The sequence below is a fragment of the Hemicordylus capensis genome, chromosome 13, assembly GCF_027244095.1.
Source record: "Hemicordylus capensis ecotype Gifberg chromosome 13, rHemCap1.1.pri, whole genome shotgun sequence".
In the NCBI taxonomy this organism is placed as follows: Eukaryota; Metazoa; Chordata; class Lepidosauria; order Squamata; family Cordylidae; genus Hemicordylus; species Hemicordylus capensis.
Window position 1 is genome coordinate 3,497,564 of NC_069669.1, and position 13,137 is coordinate 3,510,700.

General features: G+C 51.6%; 1 protein-coding gene across 10 annotated transcripts in view; it reads right to left on the bottom strand.

The window, feature by feature from the left end:
* Positions 1–13,137, bottom strand: part of CACNA1H (calcium voltage-gated channel subunit alpha1 H) — a 485,794-nt gene that overhangs the window by 25,947 nt on the left and 446,710 nt on the right. For 9 of the 10 annotated variants that reach the window (XM_053276620.1, XM_053276616.1, XM_053276618.1 and 6 more), the window contains 8 exons: positions 12,184–12,284; positions 11,154–11,277; positions 10,994–11,062; positions 10,173–10,357; positions 6,718–6,844; positions 5,527–5,652; positions 3,235–3,324; positions 1,482–1,695 (listed from right to left, as the gene is read on the bottom strand). In XM_053276620.1, coding sequence (XP_053132595.1) covers positions 1,482–1,695; positions 3,235–3,324; positions 5,527–5,652; positions 6,718–6,844; positions 10,173–10,357; positions 10,994–11,062; positions 11,154–11,277; positions 12,184–12,284 — 1,036 coding nt within the window. The remainder of the gene's footprint in view (positions 1–1,481; positions 1,696–3,234; positions 3,325–5,526; positions 5,653–6,717; positions 6,845–10,172; positions 10,358–10,993; positions 11,063–11,153; positions 11,278–12,183; positions 12,285–13,137) is intronic. The other variant, XM_053276619.1, reaches the window with a different exon arrangement.

Consider the following 13,137-nt stretch of genomic DNA (forward strand, 5'->3'; position numbering starts at 1 on the left):
CCCAAAAGGAAACATCGAGAGAGAAACGCAAGATGAGAGACTACTCTTAGGTTTTTCCCCATCAAGCCTACAACAGATCAACCTCCATTGTCTGCCGTGTTCTCTCCAACAGCGATTCCCAGAGGTTCTCAACGACAACTCCCATAATCCCCAAGCAAAGGCTATTACAGCTGGGGATGCTGGGAGTTGTAGTCAGCAACATCTGGGAATGCCTGTTAGAGGGAACACTGGTTGTCTGTTACCAGTGATCCCCTTCCACATTAAACTGCCTTTTGCTGAGTCAGACCATTGCACTGTCTACTTCATAGGCAGCAGCTTTCTGGTAAGAGTCGTTACCAGCCCTAATACTCAATCCTTTAACTGGAGTTGGTGGGGATGGAAGTTGCGAACCGCTGCATTACAGCCCTTCTTCATACACCAAGCGGCCTTATACAGAGTCTGATCGCTGGTTCTTCTAGCCACTTTCCACCAGACTGGCAGCATCTCCAAAGTTGCAAGTGGAGTGCCTTCTTCCCTGTTACCCAAGAAATGCCCCCTCCCCTTTGGTAGAGATGCCAGGGATTGAACCAGGGACCTTCAGGACACAAGGCATGCATTCTGCCACTGAGCTAAGCCCCCTCCCCAGTCCTTGGCTTAAACGTTTCCAGTTCTGCTTCTTCAGAAGTATTCCTGCCACCCAATGTTAATGGTGTCTCTGTTGACCCTTTTGCTTTCTGTGTTGTATTGACTGCAAGTTCATTGGGCAGCTAACATGTCACATCTATTTTTCTGTTAAAACAGTAAGAACAATGGTGTGTGTGTGTGTGTGTGTGTGTGTGTGTGTGTGTGTGTGTGTGTGTGTGTGAAATAAAGGGCTCTGCAATGTGAACTTGGTTTCTGCAGCTAGTCCGCAGAGAAGCCTTCCTGGAGACCAGTTCTCTTTGCTGCAGTCTCAGAATTCCCTCCAGGGAGGCTGAAAATACATCTCTTCGAATGGACTTTTCATGGGGACTCTTTCCCCCAGATCCCCAAACAGGGGTGCCCCACTCCTCCCCACCTCAATTATTTTTCCTCATGCAGCATCTGCGTGACATGCGGGGGCCATGCGCTAAGACCCTTAAAAAAATCACCAATGCTTGTTCTAATTGTTTGTGAAGTATAGAAAAAAACCCCATCACTGCACACTTAAAAATGCTGGTGATGCTTTAAGTCCCAGGGGACAGAACAGCATTATTGGGGATCGTTGTCAGATGCAAAGCCAAATGGGGCACCATTGGGAATGAAAATCACGTGGCCAGATGGGGTCAAGAGTCGGTGGGGGACGGTGAAACCTCTGACTCTTAAAGCATCTCCAAAAGATGAAAAGAAAAAGTCTTCTTCAGTCCCACTTTCAAACCAAAGCAAACCAAAATGAGAAGAATTTTAAAAAATAAAAATAAAAATCTTGCTTTGGAAGCAGGCAAGGCTCAGAAAGATTGTGATTTGTACCGCTGTCTACCGACCAGACATGTATATCTCCTTACTCCTGCGCTTTTTCTCCAGCCGCCGCAGGCGCTTCTCCTCCCGCCGCCGGGCCTCCTCGGCCTCCTGGTGCTGCCGGCACTTGTGGAAATTCTCCACCACCACCCCGACGAACATGTTGAGCACGAAGAAGCTGACGATGAGGAGGAAGGAGATGAAGTAGAGGAGCATCCAGGGGTTGTGGTTCTGGCTGGGCTGGCAGTGGAGGCGGGGATGGAGCAGGAGGAGAGTGAAAAGAAAACAGGGTCAGCGGTGAGATGGCACACCAGGGGGCTGCCTGGGATAAGGCCCCGGGGCCCTGATCCGGGACTAAGGCTGGGGAACCCAACCCCTGTGCTGCTGTCACCTCTGGGCAGCTAGGCGCAACAGGTCCAATGAAACAGGACTGGAGCTCAGAGCAAAGACCACCTTTCCCAAAATTCTGCTTCCCCCAGTCGCTAACCAGATGCCCCCAGGAATCCCACCCGCAGGGCAAGAAAGCAACAGGCCTCTCATACAGGGCAACAGTGGGACTGGCCTTTGGTCTGATCCAGCAAGGCTCCTACGACAGTCACAGCCCACGCCAACGGCAGGTCCCCCAATCGCGGTTTTAGGCATCCGCGGCTGGGAAATTGTGGCAGGTCTCACCAACCGTGACCTGGGTACCCGCGGTTTGGTGAGGATTTGTGGCAATTTGGGGGTCCCCCCCCAAATTTTCAGGCCCAGGGGGTGATTTTTGGGACTCAGGGGTGATTTTCAGGGATTTGGGAGTGATGGGGGGGTGTCAGGGGGTGGTTTTCAGTGTTCCCCTTCACTTCTCTTACTGACTCATGGCGATTTCCCCCCTGTTTTTAACTGTGTTTTGTAGTCTTTTCGCAACTGCGATTCCCCTAACCCAGGGGTGGGGAACCTTGGCCCTCCAGCTGTTTTTGAACTACAACTCCCATCATCCCCACCCAGCTGGGGATGGTGGGAGTTGTAGTTCAAGAACAGCTGGAGGGCCAAGGTTCCCCACCCCCGCCTGAACCCCTTGTTTGCCAGTGATTTCAATGGCTCACCTTTGCCAACCCTCACGGTTGGCAAAGGATGACTGTATTTGCCCCTGCTGACTGGACTCAGAGGCACCTTTCAAACTGGCGGCGCTCTTACATTTAGCAGGGGGAGAGCAACTGGCTCTGTCCAGTCCAGCAGAATGTCTCTTCCAGTGGCTGTAACTGCCATCTCTCTTGAGTTTCTTTTTTAGATTGGGGACAGGCAACCATCTTTAGTCCTCCTGTGGCACACAGTTCGGGAATCATCCCTGCTAACTGGCATCTTTCAAAGGGATGCCTCACTTATATTTAGGAGGGGAGAGCAGTTTCCCTACCCACTCCAGCACAGCATCCTTGCAGTGGCTGCTGGTGGTGTCTCCTTTGGGTTTTCTTTCAGATAGCGAATCCTTTTTATTTGGGACAGGCCACACATGCAACTACCGGGCATCAGGGCAGTTCACATGATCAAGAATAGTAGGAGGAGACTCCTTCTACTCTATTCTTGATTGTGTGAACTGCCCTGATTCAGGAACTGCCCTAGTTCAGGAGTTGTGTGTGCTCCCGTTTTCCGCTCATGTGTGATTTAAAAGCAAGGCCAGAGGCGCCACCTGTGTGCATCAGAGGGCGCCCTCCTACCCAGCAACTGTGCCCAGGCCTTTAAAGAGAACATGCATATGTGAACAGGCCTGTAAGCTCCCCTGCGAGAACACCACAGAGCTTCTACCTGCTGGTCGATGCCCACGGCGTCCAGTCCATCATACATGATGTTCACCCAGCCATCTTTGGAGGAGAGGACGAACAGAGACATCAGAGCCTGTGAGAACGAAGAACCAATACCTTCTATTTGTAAGAACACTAGAACAGCCCTGCTGGATCAGGCCCAAGGCCCATCTAGTCCAGCATCCTGTTTCACGCAGTGGCCCATCACCTGATTCCTCTGGGAACCCCATAGGCAAGATGAAGGCATAATTTCTCTCCTGCTGTTGCTCCCTTGCAACTGGTATTTAGAGCAGGCCTGCTCAGCTTTGACCTCCCATCAGTTGTTTTTGGACTACAACTCCCATAATCCCCAACCACAGTAGTCAGGGACTGCAGGAGTTGTAGGTCAACATCTGCAGGAGGGCCAAAGGTGAGCAGCCCTGATTTAGAGGCCTCTTGCCTCTGAGCCTGGAGGTGGCCTATAGCCAGCAGACTAGTAGCCATTGACAGACTTGTCAATGATAGGAGAGGAGAGCTGGTCTTGTGGTAGCAAGCATGACTTGTCCCCTTAGCTAAGCAGGGTCTTCCCTGGTTGCATATGAAAGAGAGACTAGAAGTGTGAGCACTGTAAGATATTCCCCTCAGGGGATGGAGCCGCTCTGGGAAGAGCAGAAGGTTCCCAGTTCCCTCCCTGGCAGCATCTCCAAGACAGGGTTGAGAAAGACTCCTGCCTGGAATCTTGGAGAAGCCGCTGCCAGTCTGGGTAGACAATACTGAGCTAGAAGGACCAACGGTCTGACTCAGTATATGGCAGCTTCCTGTGTTCCTATTCAGCATGGATGCTGGTGTGTTCTTATGGGCCCCGAATCCAACGGAACCCTGCCACAATGCAGAAGAAAAGAGCTTATGCAAACTGTCCTCATTCACGCTTCTCCGGCGCGGGCAACTCCTGCCTTCAACTCCCGGTGCTTTGCTCTTCTGAATGTACAAGGGAGAGGTCACGACACCAGTCACTGAACTGCCCCTTCAATTAGAGCTAAGCTGCCACTCGGGCCCCTCGCAACCTGCTTCCTGCCCTCTCTGTCCCAGGAGAGCTGCTCTGAGACGCTGCCCTCTGCTTCCAGCCGCCACTTCCAATTTTCCTGGCTGGCGCAAACACTCGGAACAGCCGTCCCACCTCACCCACTCTCCGATCAGTATGCAAGGCCAAGCTCACTCTGGAGATCCCCGACGGTCAGAAACGGAAGCGGCAGAGAGAGCCGAGGAAGCAGGCTGCAGGAGGAAGACCCAGAGTGAGATGTGTTGGTGCAGGAGGCGAGGATGGAGGTGGAAGAGGAGAAAGGTGGGTGGTGAAGGCAGTAGAGGAAGAGAGCAAGCCTGGGTGGAGCATGAGCCCAGCTGCTCAGTCTGCCCCCACTCCCATGCCCTGAACCTGCCCCAAAGACTGAGGTCTAGGTGTGTGCAGAGGCACTCTTGCGCCTGGACTTCAGTGCCCAAGTCTGGGGCCTCCACATCCCCTGGGGCAGGGATGGGGAACCTTGGCACTCCTGCAGATGTTGGCCTACAATCCCCATAATCCCTAGCTATTGGCCTCTGTGGCTGGGGATTACGGGAGTTGTAGTCCAAAAACAGCTGGAGTGCCAAGGTTCCCCATCCCTGCCCTCGGGGCTCCCCAAACATCTTTAGTCTATCCTGGGTGGTGAGGTTTGTGCCCTCAAGAACCTACATGTTGAAAAATGATGCTTAACTTGCAGTGGGGGGCCCTCCAAAGGCTTTTAGGTTCCAGATCCAAAATTACTTAGGTGCACTTCTGTGTGTGTGTGTGTGTGTGTGTGTGTGTGTGTGTGTGTGGGCTCATTTGGTGGCGACCCCAAAACAGGCCTTCTCTAGAGTTGCCCCAGGGCTCTAGGATGCCCTCCCAAATGAAACCAGAACCTCCCCATCTCTGGCTGTTTTTAAGACTCAATTCTTCAAAATGCACCTATTTTATCTGGGTTTTAGTTTATTAATGTTATAAAACTTTATGGATGGCCATTTCAATTTGTTTTATATGATTTAAGATTTTAATTCTTGTGTTTTAATCTGTAAACTGCCCAGAAATTTTATCTGGGGCAGTAACAATAACAATAATATAAAACAAAGTGTTAAAATATTGTAGGGTGAAAACGGGCATAACATCCTGTGCTATAGGCAGCTGGTAAGTATTTACCCCCCCCGCACGCGCGTGCACACACACACACACACACACACACACACACACACACACACACACACACACACTTTCATATCCTCAAGAGGACTTTTGCTTCACCCTCACCTGCCCCAAGTTGTCAAAATTGTACTTCCGCCGGACCCACTTGTGGTGAGCGTTGGTGCAGTCGGTTTTGGTGGAGACATTTCGGATATCGGGCCCTTCACAGTAGTAGAATTTGCCTTTAAAGAGCTGGATGGAAGAGGACAGAATGGTTAAAATTAGAAAGAGGGAGGCAGGCAGAACAGGCTCTCCCTTTTGACCTAACCTGGGCTGGAGGAAAGATGGAGGCATGCTGAGAAACCTGGACAAATGCGTGACCTAAGAGTGATTGTTAAGAAAATCAACTCCAAGAGATGCATCAAATAGCGGAGCAAGAATTGACACAAAAATTTGACTGTAATGACCCAGTTCTTAATAGAGATTAGGGTTTCCTTCCACATTATAAAGACATAACTTAGGATACTTGGTCTTTGACTCTTTTAGAACGTTGATATTCTAGTTGCCTTCCACTGACCTCTCTGCTTCCCCTGGGTCCATCTCAGCATGGCTGAAGCATCAGACAAATGAATACAGAATAGATCTATCAACAACTGTTATCTATGGGAGCAAAATAGAGCCTCCATGTACCCAGGCAGTGTGTCTGTATCAGCTGCTGCTGATAAATCATAGAGGAGGGTTGTTGCCTTCAGGCCCTGCTAATTGGCTTCCTGGAGGCATCTATTTGGCCTCTGTGGGATGTAAACTGCTTGTCTAGATAGACGTTTGATCCCTCCTAGCACGACTCCTCTGATGATATTACCACACATTATGGGGGATTGGGACCAGTATCCCCTGTCACAGTGGTGTAGGCCTGAAACAACAGGGATTCCCAGGTGCTGTTGACTACAACTCCCAGCATCCCCGACTGCAATGGTCTTTGGCTGGAGATAATGGGAGGAGCAACCACTGGGAATCCCCTGTTACAGGCAACACCAACTGGGACCCCAGACTGCAAGGGGAGATCACCCCTGAGAGATCAGCCTAGGCAACATGCAGTCCACTCTCGGCACGTGCCAGAAGCCAGGATCCGCTTCATGTCAGGGAAAGCGGCTGCACAGCCCACCGCTTTAGAGAAGCTGAGCGGTCAAAGTGGAAGTTCACAGAAGTCCAGAGAAGTTGAGCAGCCAGTTGCTGCAGGGGAAGGGGCGGATGGATCCTGGAGCGACTGCCGACAGAGGCTGGCGCAGCGGGGGGTGATGGGGGTGCCGACATTACCTGCACTCCCAGGATGCCAAAGATGATGAAGAAAGCGCAGCAGATGAGCACGATGTTGCCGATCGGCCTGAGAGAGGAAATGAGGGTCTCCACAACAAGTTTAAGCCCTGGCGCTCTGCTGATGACTCTGGAAAGAAAAGGAAGTCTGAAGAAATGGCGGAGGTGAAGTTCTTCCCAGGTTATAGTCTGACTCACACATGTGCGTGCACACACACACACACACACATACACACACACACACTCTCTCTCTCCACACACTTGCAGCTGATGAAGTAGATTAGGGGTTCCCAACCTGCAGTCCTTCAGATTCTGCTGAACTACAACTCCCATCATCTCCCATTATTGTGGCCAGGGATGCTGGGAGTTGTAGTTCAGCAACACCTGGATGGAAGACCACAGGTTGGGAGCCCCTGAAGTGGATCAAAGGCGGCCAACGGGAGGCTCTCCAGCTGTCAGGGGCGGTCCTCTCATGAGGCATGATGAGGCAGCTCCTTCAGGTGGTGTGTTATTGGGGCGCTAGCGCCCTGTTGGCCACACTGGATAAGCTTTTTGGGACTGATCTGACCCTTGCAAGCTTTTCAAGGAGTGTGGGAAGAAGAGAGAAGGCTGCCCTCCTCTCCCTCACATGCCTCGCAGAGCTTGGAAGAAGCCTGGGGAGAGAAGAACAGGCTGCTGGCAACCTGCCCTCCTCCCTGCTGCACCACTTTTGGGATTTGCAGGGGTAGGTTTTGAAAGGGGGCTGGCCCACACTAGGGGTGTGGGGAAGGTACAGACGGAAGGAGCTGGGGTGCTCCCCTTGGGCATCCCAACTCCTTGGGCAGCCTCAGCCAGGAGTTGTTGGACTACAACTCCCATCATCCCAAACCACAATAGTGGCCGCAGGTGATGGAAGTTGTTATCCAGCAACAGTTGGAGAGCTCAGACTGGCCACTCCGGAAGTGGAATCTTGCTTAGGAAAACTCCTGCCACAGTATATCTGGTAGCCTTTAGGGTGCTAGAGCACTCACTGTTGTTTCTGCTGCCACTGACGGGAGGAGAGCCGGTCTTGTGGTAGCAAGCATGACTTGTCCCCTTAGCTAAGCAGGGTCAGCCCTGGTTGCATATGAAAGGGAGACTTGATGTGTGAGCACTGGAAGATATTCCCCTCAGGGGATGGAGCTGCTCTGGGAAGAGTATCTAGGTTCCAAGTTTTTTATTCATTTATTGTTAAATTTATAACCCACCTTTCATTAAGAAAATCCCAAGTTCCCTCCCTGGCAGCATCTCCAAGAGAGGGCTGAGAGAGACTCCTGCCTGCAACCTTGGAGAAGCCGCTGCCAGTCTGTGAAGACAATACTGAGCTAGATAGACCAATGGTCTGACTCAGTATATGGCAGCTTCCTATGTTCCTATGACCAGCAGGGCGGCCCTTCTGGAGTCTGAGGGTCTGGGGTGAGGCCCCCAATGACAATTCCCACCTCAATTAAAGGCAGGGCTGCACAACTTTGGCCCACCAGCTGCTGTTGGACTACAACTCCCATCATCCCTGACAATGAGCTACTGTGGCTGAGGATGGTGGAAGTTGTAGTCCAACAGCAGCTGGCGGGCCAAAGTGGAACAGCCCTGCATAGAGCAAGCTCTCTTTCAGCAAGCTGCCGGTCGCTTTTCGAATCATTGGCCGCCTTAGTTTCTCCAGATACCTCGCCGGGAAGAAAAGAGCCCCGTTTCTCGTGGCCGGGAAGCGGAACCACAAACCCGAGGGGAGAGAGGGGACAAGAATTCCCCCAGCACGTTCACTCTGAGCACTTGGCTCACTCCACGATGCGGAACAAAACGCAACGTCCGTCTGTTTTCCGGTGCCTCTGCCACGGTGTGAAATGGCTCCGTGGTGGTATTGAACAAGAAGCGTCTACAGCTGCTCCGCATGCTCAGATTGTGGCCTGCTGTGGTTCACATTCCGATTTGCTCCAGATCGCTTTCCCTCTGCCGCTATCTCCACCTGCCCCCCTCCACACACTGGGGCCAGGCCTACTGCTCCCGCGAGGGACGGGAGATGCGGCAATTCCACATGTCATTCCGCTGACAGGTGCCCACCTGATACATCGGGTTCAGAGACAAATGCGTTTATCTTGCTCACAGTGCAAGGATGATCATGCTCGGCACCGCAGACAAGCTCAACCTTTCCCGATGCACAGGAAGGTTAATGGCATGCATGGGGAAGGCTGCTTGGGCTTTCTGGTCAGGCGCAGGCATGCAAAGAGGCGGGCAGAAGAATGGCCATCCACAGGCAGAGGAACCCAAAGGGCTGGCCAGGCGTCCCCATGCAAATATTTGATATTCACGCTTCTTTGGTTTGAGGAGATAAACGACAAAGGGAGCCCAGTTGCTTCTCCTCATCAAAAGGAGCTGCTGAATAGGGGTTGGCCTGCTGTTATTTCCACCAACAAAGCACAGAGGAAGGGACACCCACCCAGTGTTAAGCCCCAAATGTAAACCAGCATACCCTGCCAGAATAGCTAAACAGAACGCTCTTGGTTGGGAGGCGGCAGCTGCAGTGTGCTCTGCTCAGGGAGGAGAGCTGGTCTTGTGGAAGTGAGCATGAATTGTCCCCTTTGCTTAGTAGGGTCTGCCCTAGTTTGCATTTGGATGGGACTATGAGTAGACCTGGCCTCCGGTCTGGGATTTGTCTTTTCCCTGTCACCACTGCCTATGGGTAGACCCGGCCACTGAGAACAGGAGGCCAGTTCTCTACCTGCCGTGTCTGCCTGGAATTTGTCTTTTCCTTCATCGAGGACAGGAGTGGCCATGGGTAGACCTGGCCTCCGGGTAGATCTTGCCTATGGGTAGACCTGGCTTCTAGTTCAGGCTGTCTTTTCCCTGCCATTGCCACCTAAGAGTAGACTTGGTCACCAAGAATGGGAGGCCAGGTCTACCCATCATGGCTGCCTATGGGTAGACCCAGCCTCCAGTCTGGAATTTGTCTCCCCCACCCCCCCTTATCACTATGGGTAGACTTGGCCACCGAGATCAGGAGGCCAGGTCTACCTGACACGTCTGCCTATGGGTCTGGAATTCTTTGTCTCTTCCCTGCCAGCACAGCCTATGGGTTGACCTGGCCACCGAGAACAGGAGGCCTGGTCTACCCGCTGCTGTAAGACTCCTCCTTAGGGGATTTGGTCATAGCTCAGTGGGAAAGCGTCTGACGGCCCAGGTTCACTCTCTAGCTTCTACACAATAAAATGTAGCTATGAAAGTTGTAGTTCAGCAACGTCTGAAGTACCACAAGTTGGGAACCCTTGGTGTAGACAATCTTGAGCTAGATGGACCAATGGTCTGACTTGGCGAAGGCAGCTTCCCATGTTCCAAAGTAAACTCCAGCTGGCCCAGAATATACCAGTTTGGCTTTTATCCGAATGCGCCCCAATTCTGGGAAAGCAAATGGCATGCATCCCGATTCCTCCGAGGACAAAGAGTACCTTAAAGGCCTTAAGGTGCGCAGCAAACGAAGCACTCGAAGGATCCCCAAGATCTTTGCTCCGCCTGCCGAGGCCATGGAAACAACGATGTCAATGATAGAGACAAAGACCAGGACTCCATCCAGGACATTCCAGCTGCTCTGGAGATAGGTGTTTTCCCCGGAGAAGAAGCCGAGGGCCACCACCTGAAGGTAGAGAAGAAGAGAACACTGAGAGCCGAGACCTTTGCCCTGCTTCGCCAGTCTGCCCATTGCTCAGAATGAGACTCCGGTTCTGGACTCCATGACTAAAAGTGACTCCATGACTAAAAGAGTGCAGGTGACTCATGCCTTTGAATGCTCACCAACACCTTGCATGGAGAAAGCAGGTGGGATGTGCTAAACTTCTGGCTTGGTTCATACAATCGTTTGAATCTAGGTTTAATGTGGATTACCAACATTAGCATGATTGTGCGAACCCACGCCAAAGTGGTGGATGACCCAAGATGAATCCAAGATTCCTGCCTTGTCATGGTTTTGGTAACCCATGTTAAACCTAGATTCTGACGATTGTGTGAACGAGGCTCTTCTCTATGCACTAATTTACTACATTCAAGGGAGGTGCATTTTTGCGCTCCCCCACCCACCCGAAGGGAGATTATTGAAAAATATGCCACCTCCCTTGGAATAGTAGTAAATCCTTGGAGTGGATTGTACCACCTCACTTTGCACAATGGGCTTCTATCGTGCACACAAACAGTTGATAGGAGAGGAGAACTTGGCACTGATCCCTCCTCTTTTGCATACCACCATGGGTGGCGGGCGGGGGGGGGGATTGCTCACCTTGACCAACATCTCAGCAACAAAGATGGCAGTGAAGATGTAGTTGGATACGCTCAAGAAAATCCGCTCCTGCAAAAAGAGGGCAAGTCAGGAATGGGCAAATGGCTCTCTTTAAACTGGCAAGGGGCTAAACACAATTTGGGGTTTTTACATGGCTCACCGTGCTGTTGGGGTCGATATCCGGCCTCTCCAATGCAATGGTTATGCAATTGAGGAAGATGAAGACGAGAACCACGTGGTCAAACATCTTGTGCGCTATAACCCTCTGGCATGTGGCACGGAGCCTCAAATACAAAAAAGAAAAGCAAAGGAAAAAATCAGACACGGGAGGTTCAAAGGGCTGGAATACAGTCCAGGGGCTTTGCTGTTTGGGGCGAGCACTGTCTCTCACCTCTATCCAAAACTCCGTTGCCAAAATAGTCTCTCTGCTTGTCCCGGGCATGAAGCCCTTCCTGGAATCCCGACACCAGGGCTTAGATCCTGCACAAGCTCCCTGGACTTCCACTTTCCTGTCCAACTGGGTGGTGGTGGAATTTTAAGTCAGGGAGCTGGTGTGTGTGTGCTTGTTGGGGAAGGAAGGGCAGGAACCCCCTTTCCCTGCCCCATGGCCTGGTTCCAAACTGCGCCCCTTATGGCAGCTTTTTGACATTATTCATTTATGCATTTATAACCCGCTCTTCCTCGGTGGAGCCCAGAGTGGTGTACATGATTATGTTTATCCTCACAACAACTCTGCAAGGCAGGTAAGGCTGAGAGATGTGTGATTGGCCCAGAGTCACCCAGTGAGTTTCATGGCTGAGTGGGGATTTGAATTTGGGTCTCCCAGTCCTAGCCCACACTCTAACCACTACACCACACCGGCTCCCAACACTCTTAGCAACACTGAAAAAAAGACCTTGGAGAATCAGTTCTTTCTTGAGACCTTAGAGAATCAGGGGTGTTTTTTTTTAGTGTCTTGTGAATGTTTATGCCATTGTTTTAGCTATCTAATTATGAGTTAAATTCGGTGAGTTTCAAGGCTGAACAAGGATTTGAACTCGAGTCTCCCTGGTCCTAGTCTAACCACTGTGCATCCCAGCCACAGAGCTCCAAGGCAACATGAGTTTGGCTAAGGGCAGGCACCTCTATAGGCCCATATGTTGGAAGGTGGCAGCCAGAGGCTTCATCCAACCCACATGAAGAGCTCTTACCGATTCTGAGGGGAGAACAAATAGAGCGACCAGGCTTCGTGCGTCTTGCACCACTCCGGCTTGTAGGGCTCCAGGGCTTTGCGAATCCGGTAGCAGTAGTTCTGGATGGGAGAAATGGCTTCATTTTAGCATTGTCAGCCTCTCAATTCCATCCCAGAAAGCCGCTTCATGATGAGTTGGCACTGATGGCAGGGCCCTGGGCAGCGTTTTAGTGCTCATGCAAATTTATTTTATTTTATTTTGGTATTTCTGTACTATCACGCACTTGCCTGGGGTCACATTCTCCAACAGCCCCCTTTCCTCTGCTCCTGTTCATCGGCTGTGGAAGTGGCCTCAGAGGTGCTGGGGAGGAGGGGGTTCATTGTCACCCTGTTCCTCCACCAGCCGTCAGGGAGAGGGGCCAGACCACGGTCCATCGGTTCCTGGCTCTCCCTGGCAACCGGGGAAGCTCCCAGTTGGCTTTGCCTGTACACAGGAGCTGTGCAGCCTCCGTCTTCTCAACCCTGTGGCCGGTGGGAAGTCCCAACATGTACCCCCCAATAAATGCATCTCTGGGCAGTTGACATGCATGTGAGCGAGAGGCAGGAAACCTCCATTCTTCACTCAGAGATTTATCTACTAGGGATAAAGCTGAATCCTGAAGAATTCTTGCAACTCAAAGTATTTAAAAAATAATAATAATAATAAGGTACCCCCTCTCCCAGGCGATCTTCCAGGCAGAGATAAATGGAGCCTAGGAACATAGAAAGCTGCCATATACTGAGTCAGACCATTGGTCCATCTAGCTCAGTATTGTCTACACAGACTGGCAGCAGATTCTCCAAGGCTGCAGGCAGGAATCTCTCTCAGCCCTCTCTTGGAGATGCTGCCAGGGAATTAAACCTGGGACTTTTCCCACTGAGCTATGGCTGCATCCCATGAGGGGAATGTCTTACAGTGCTCCCATGCTGTCTC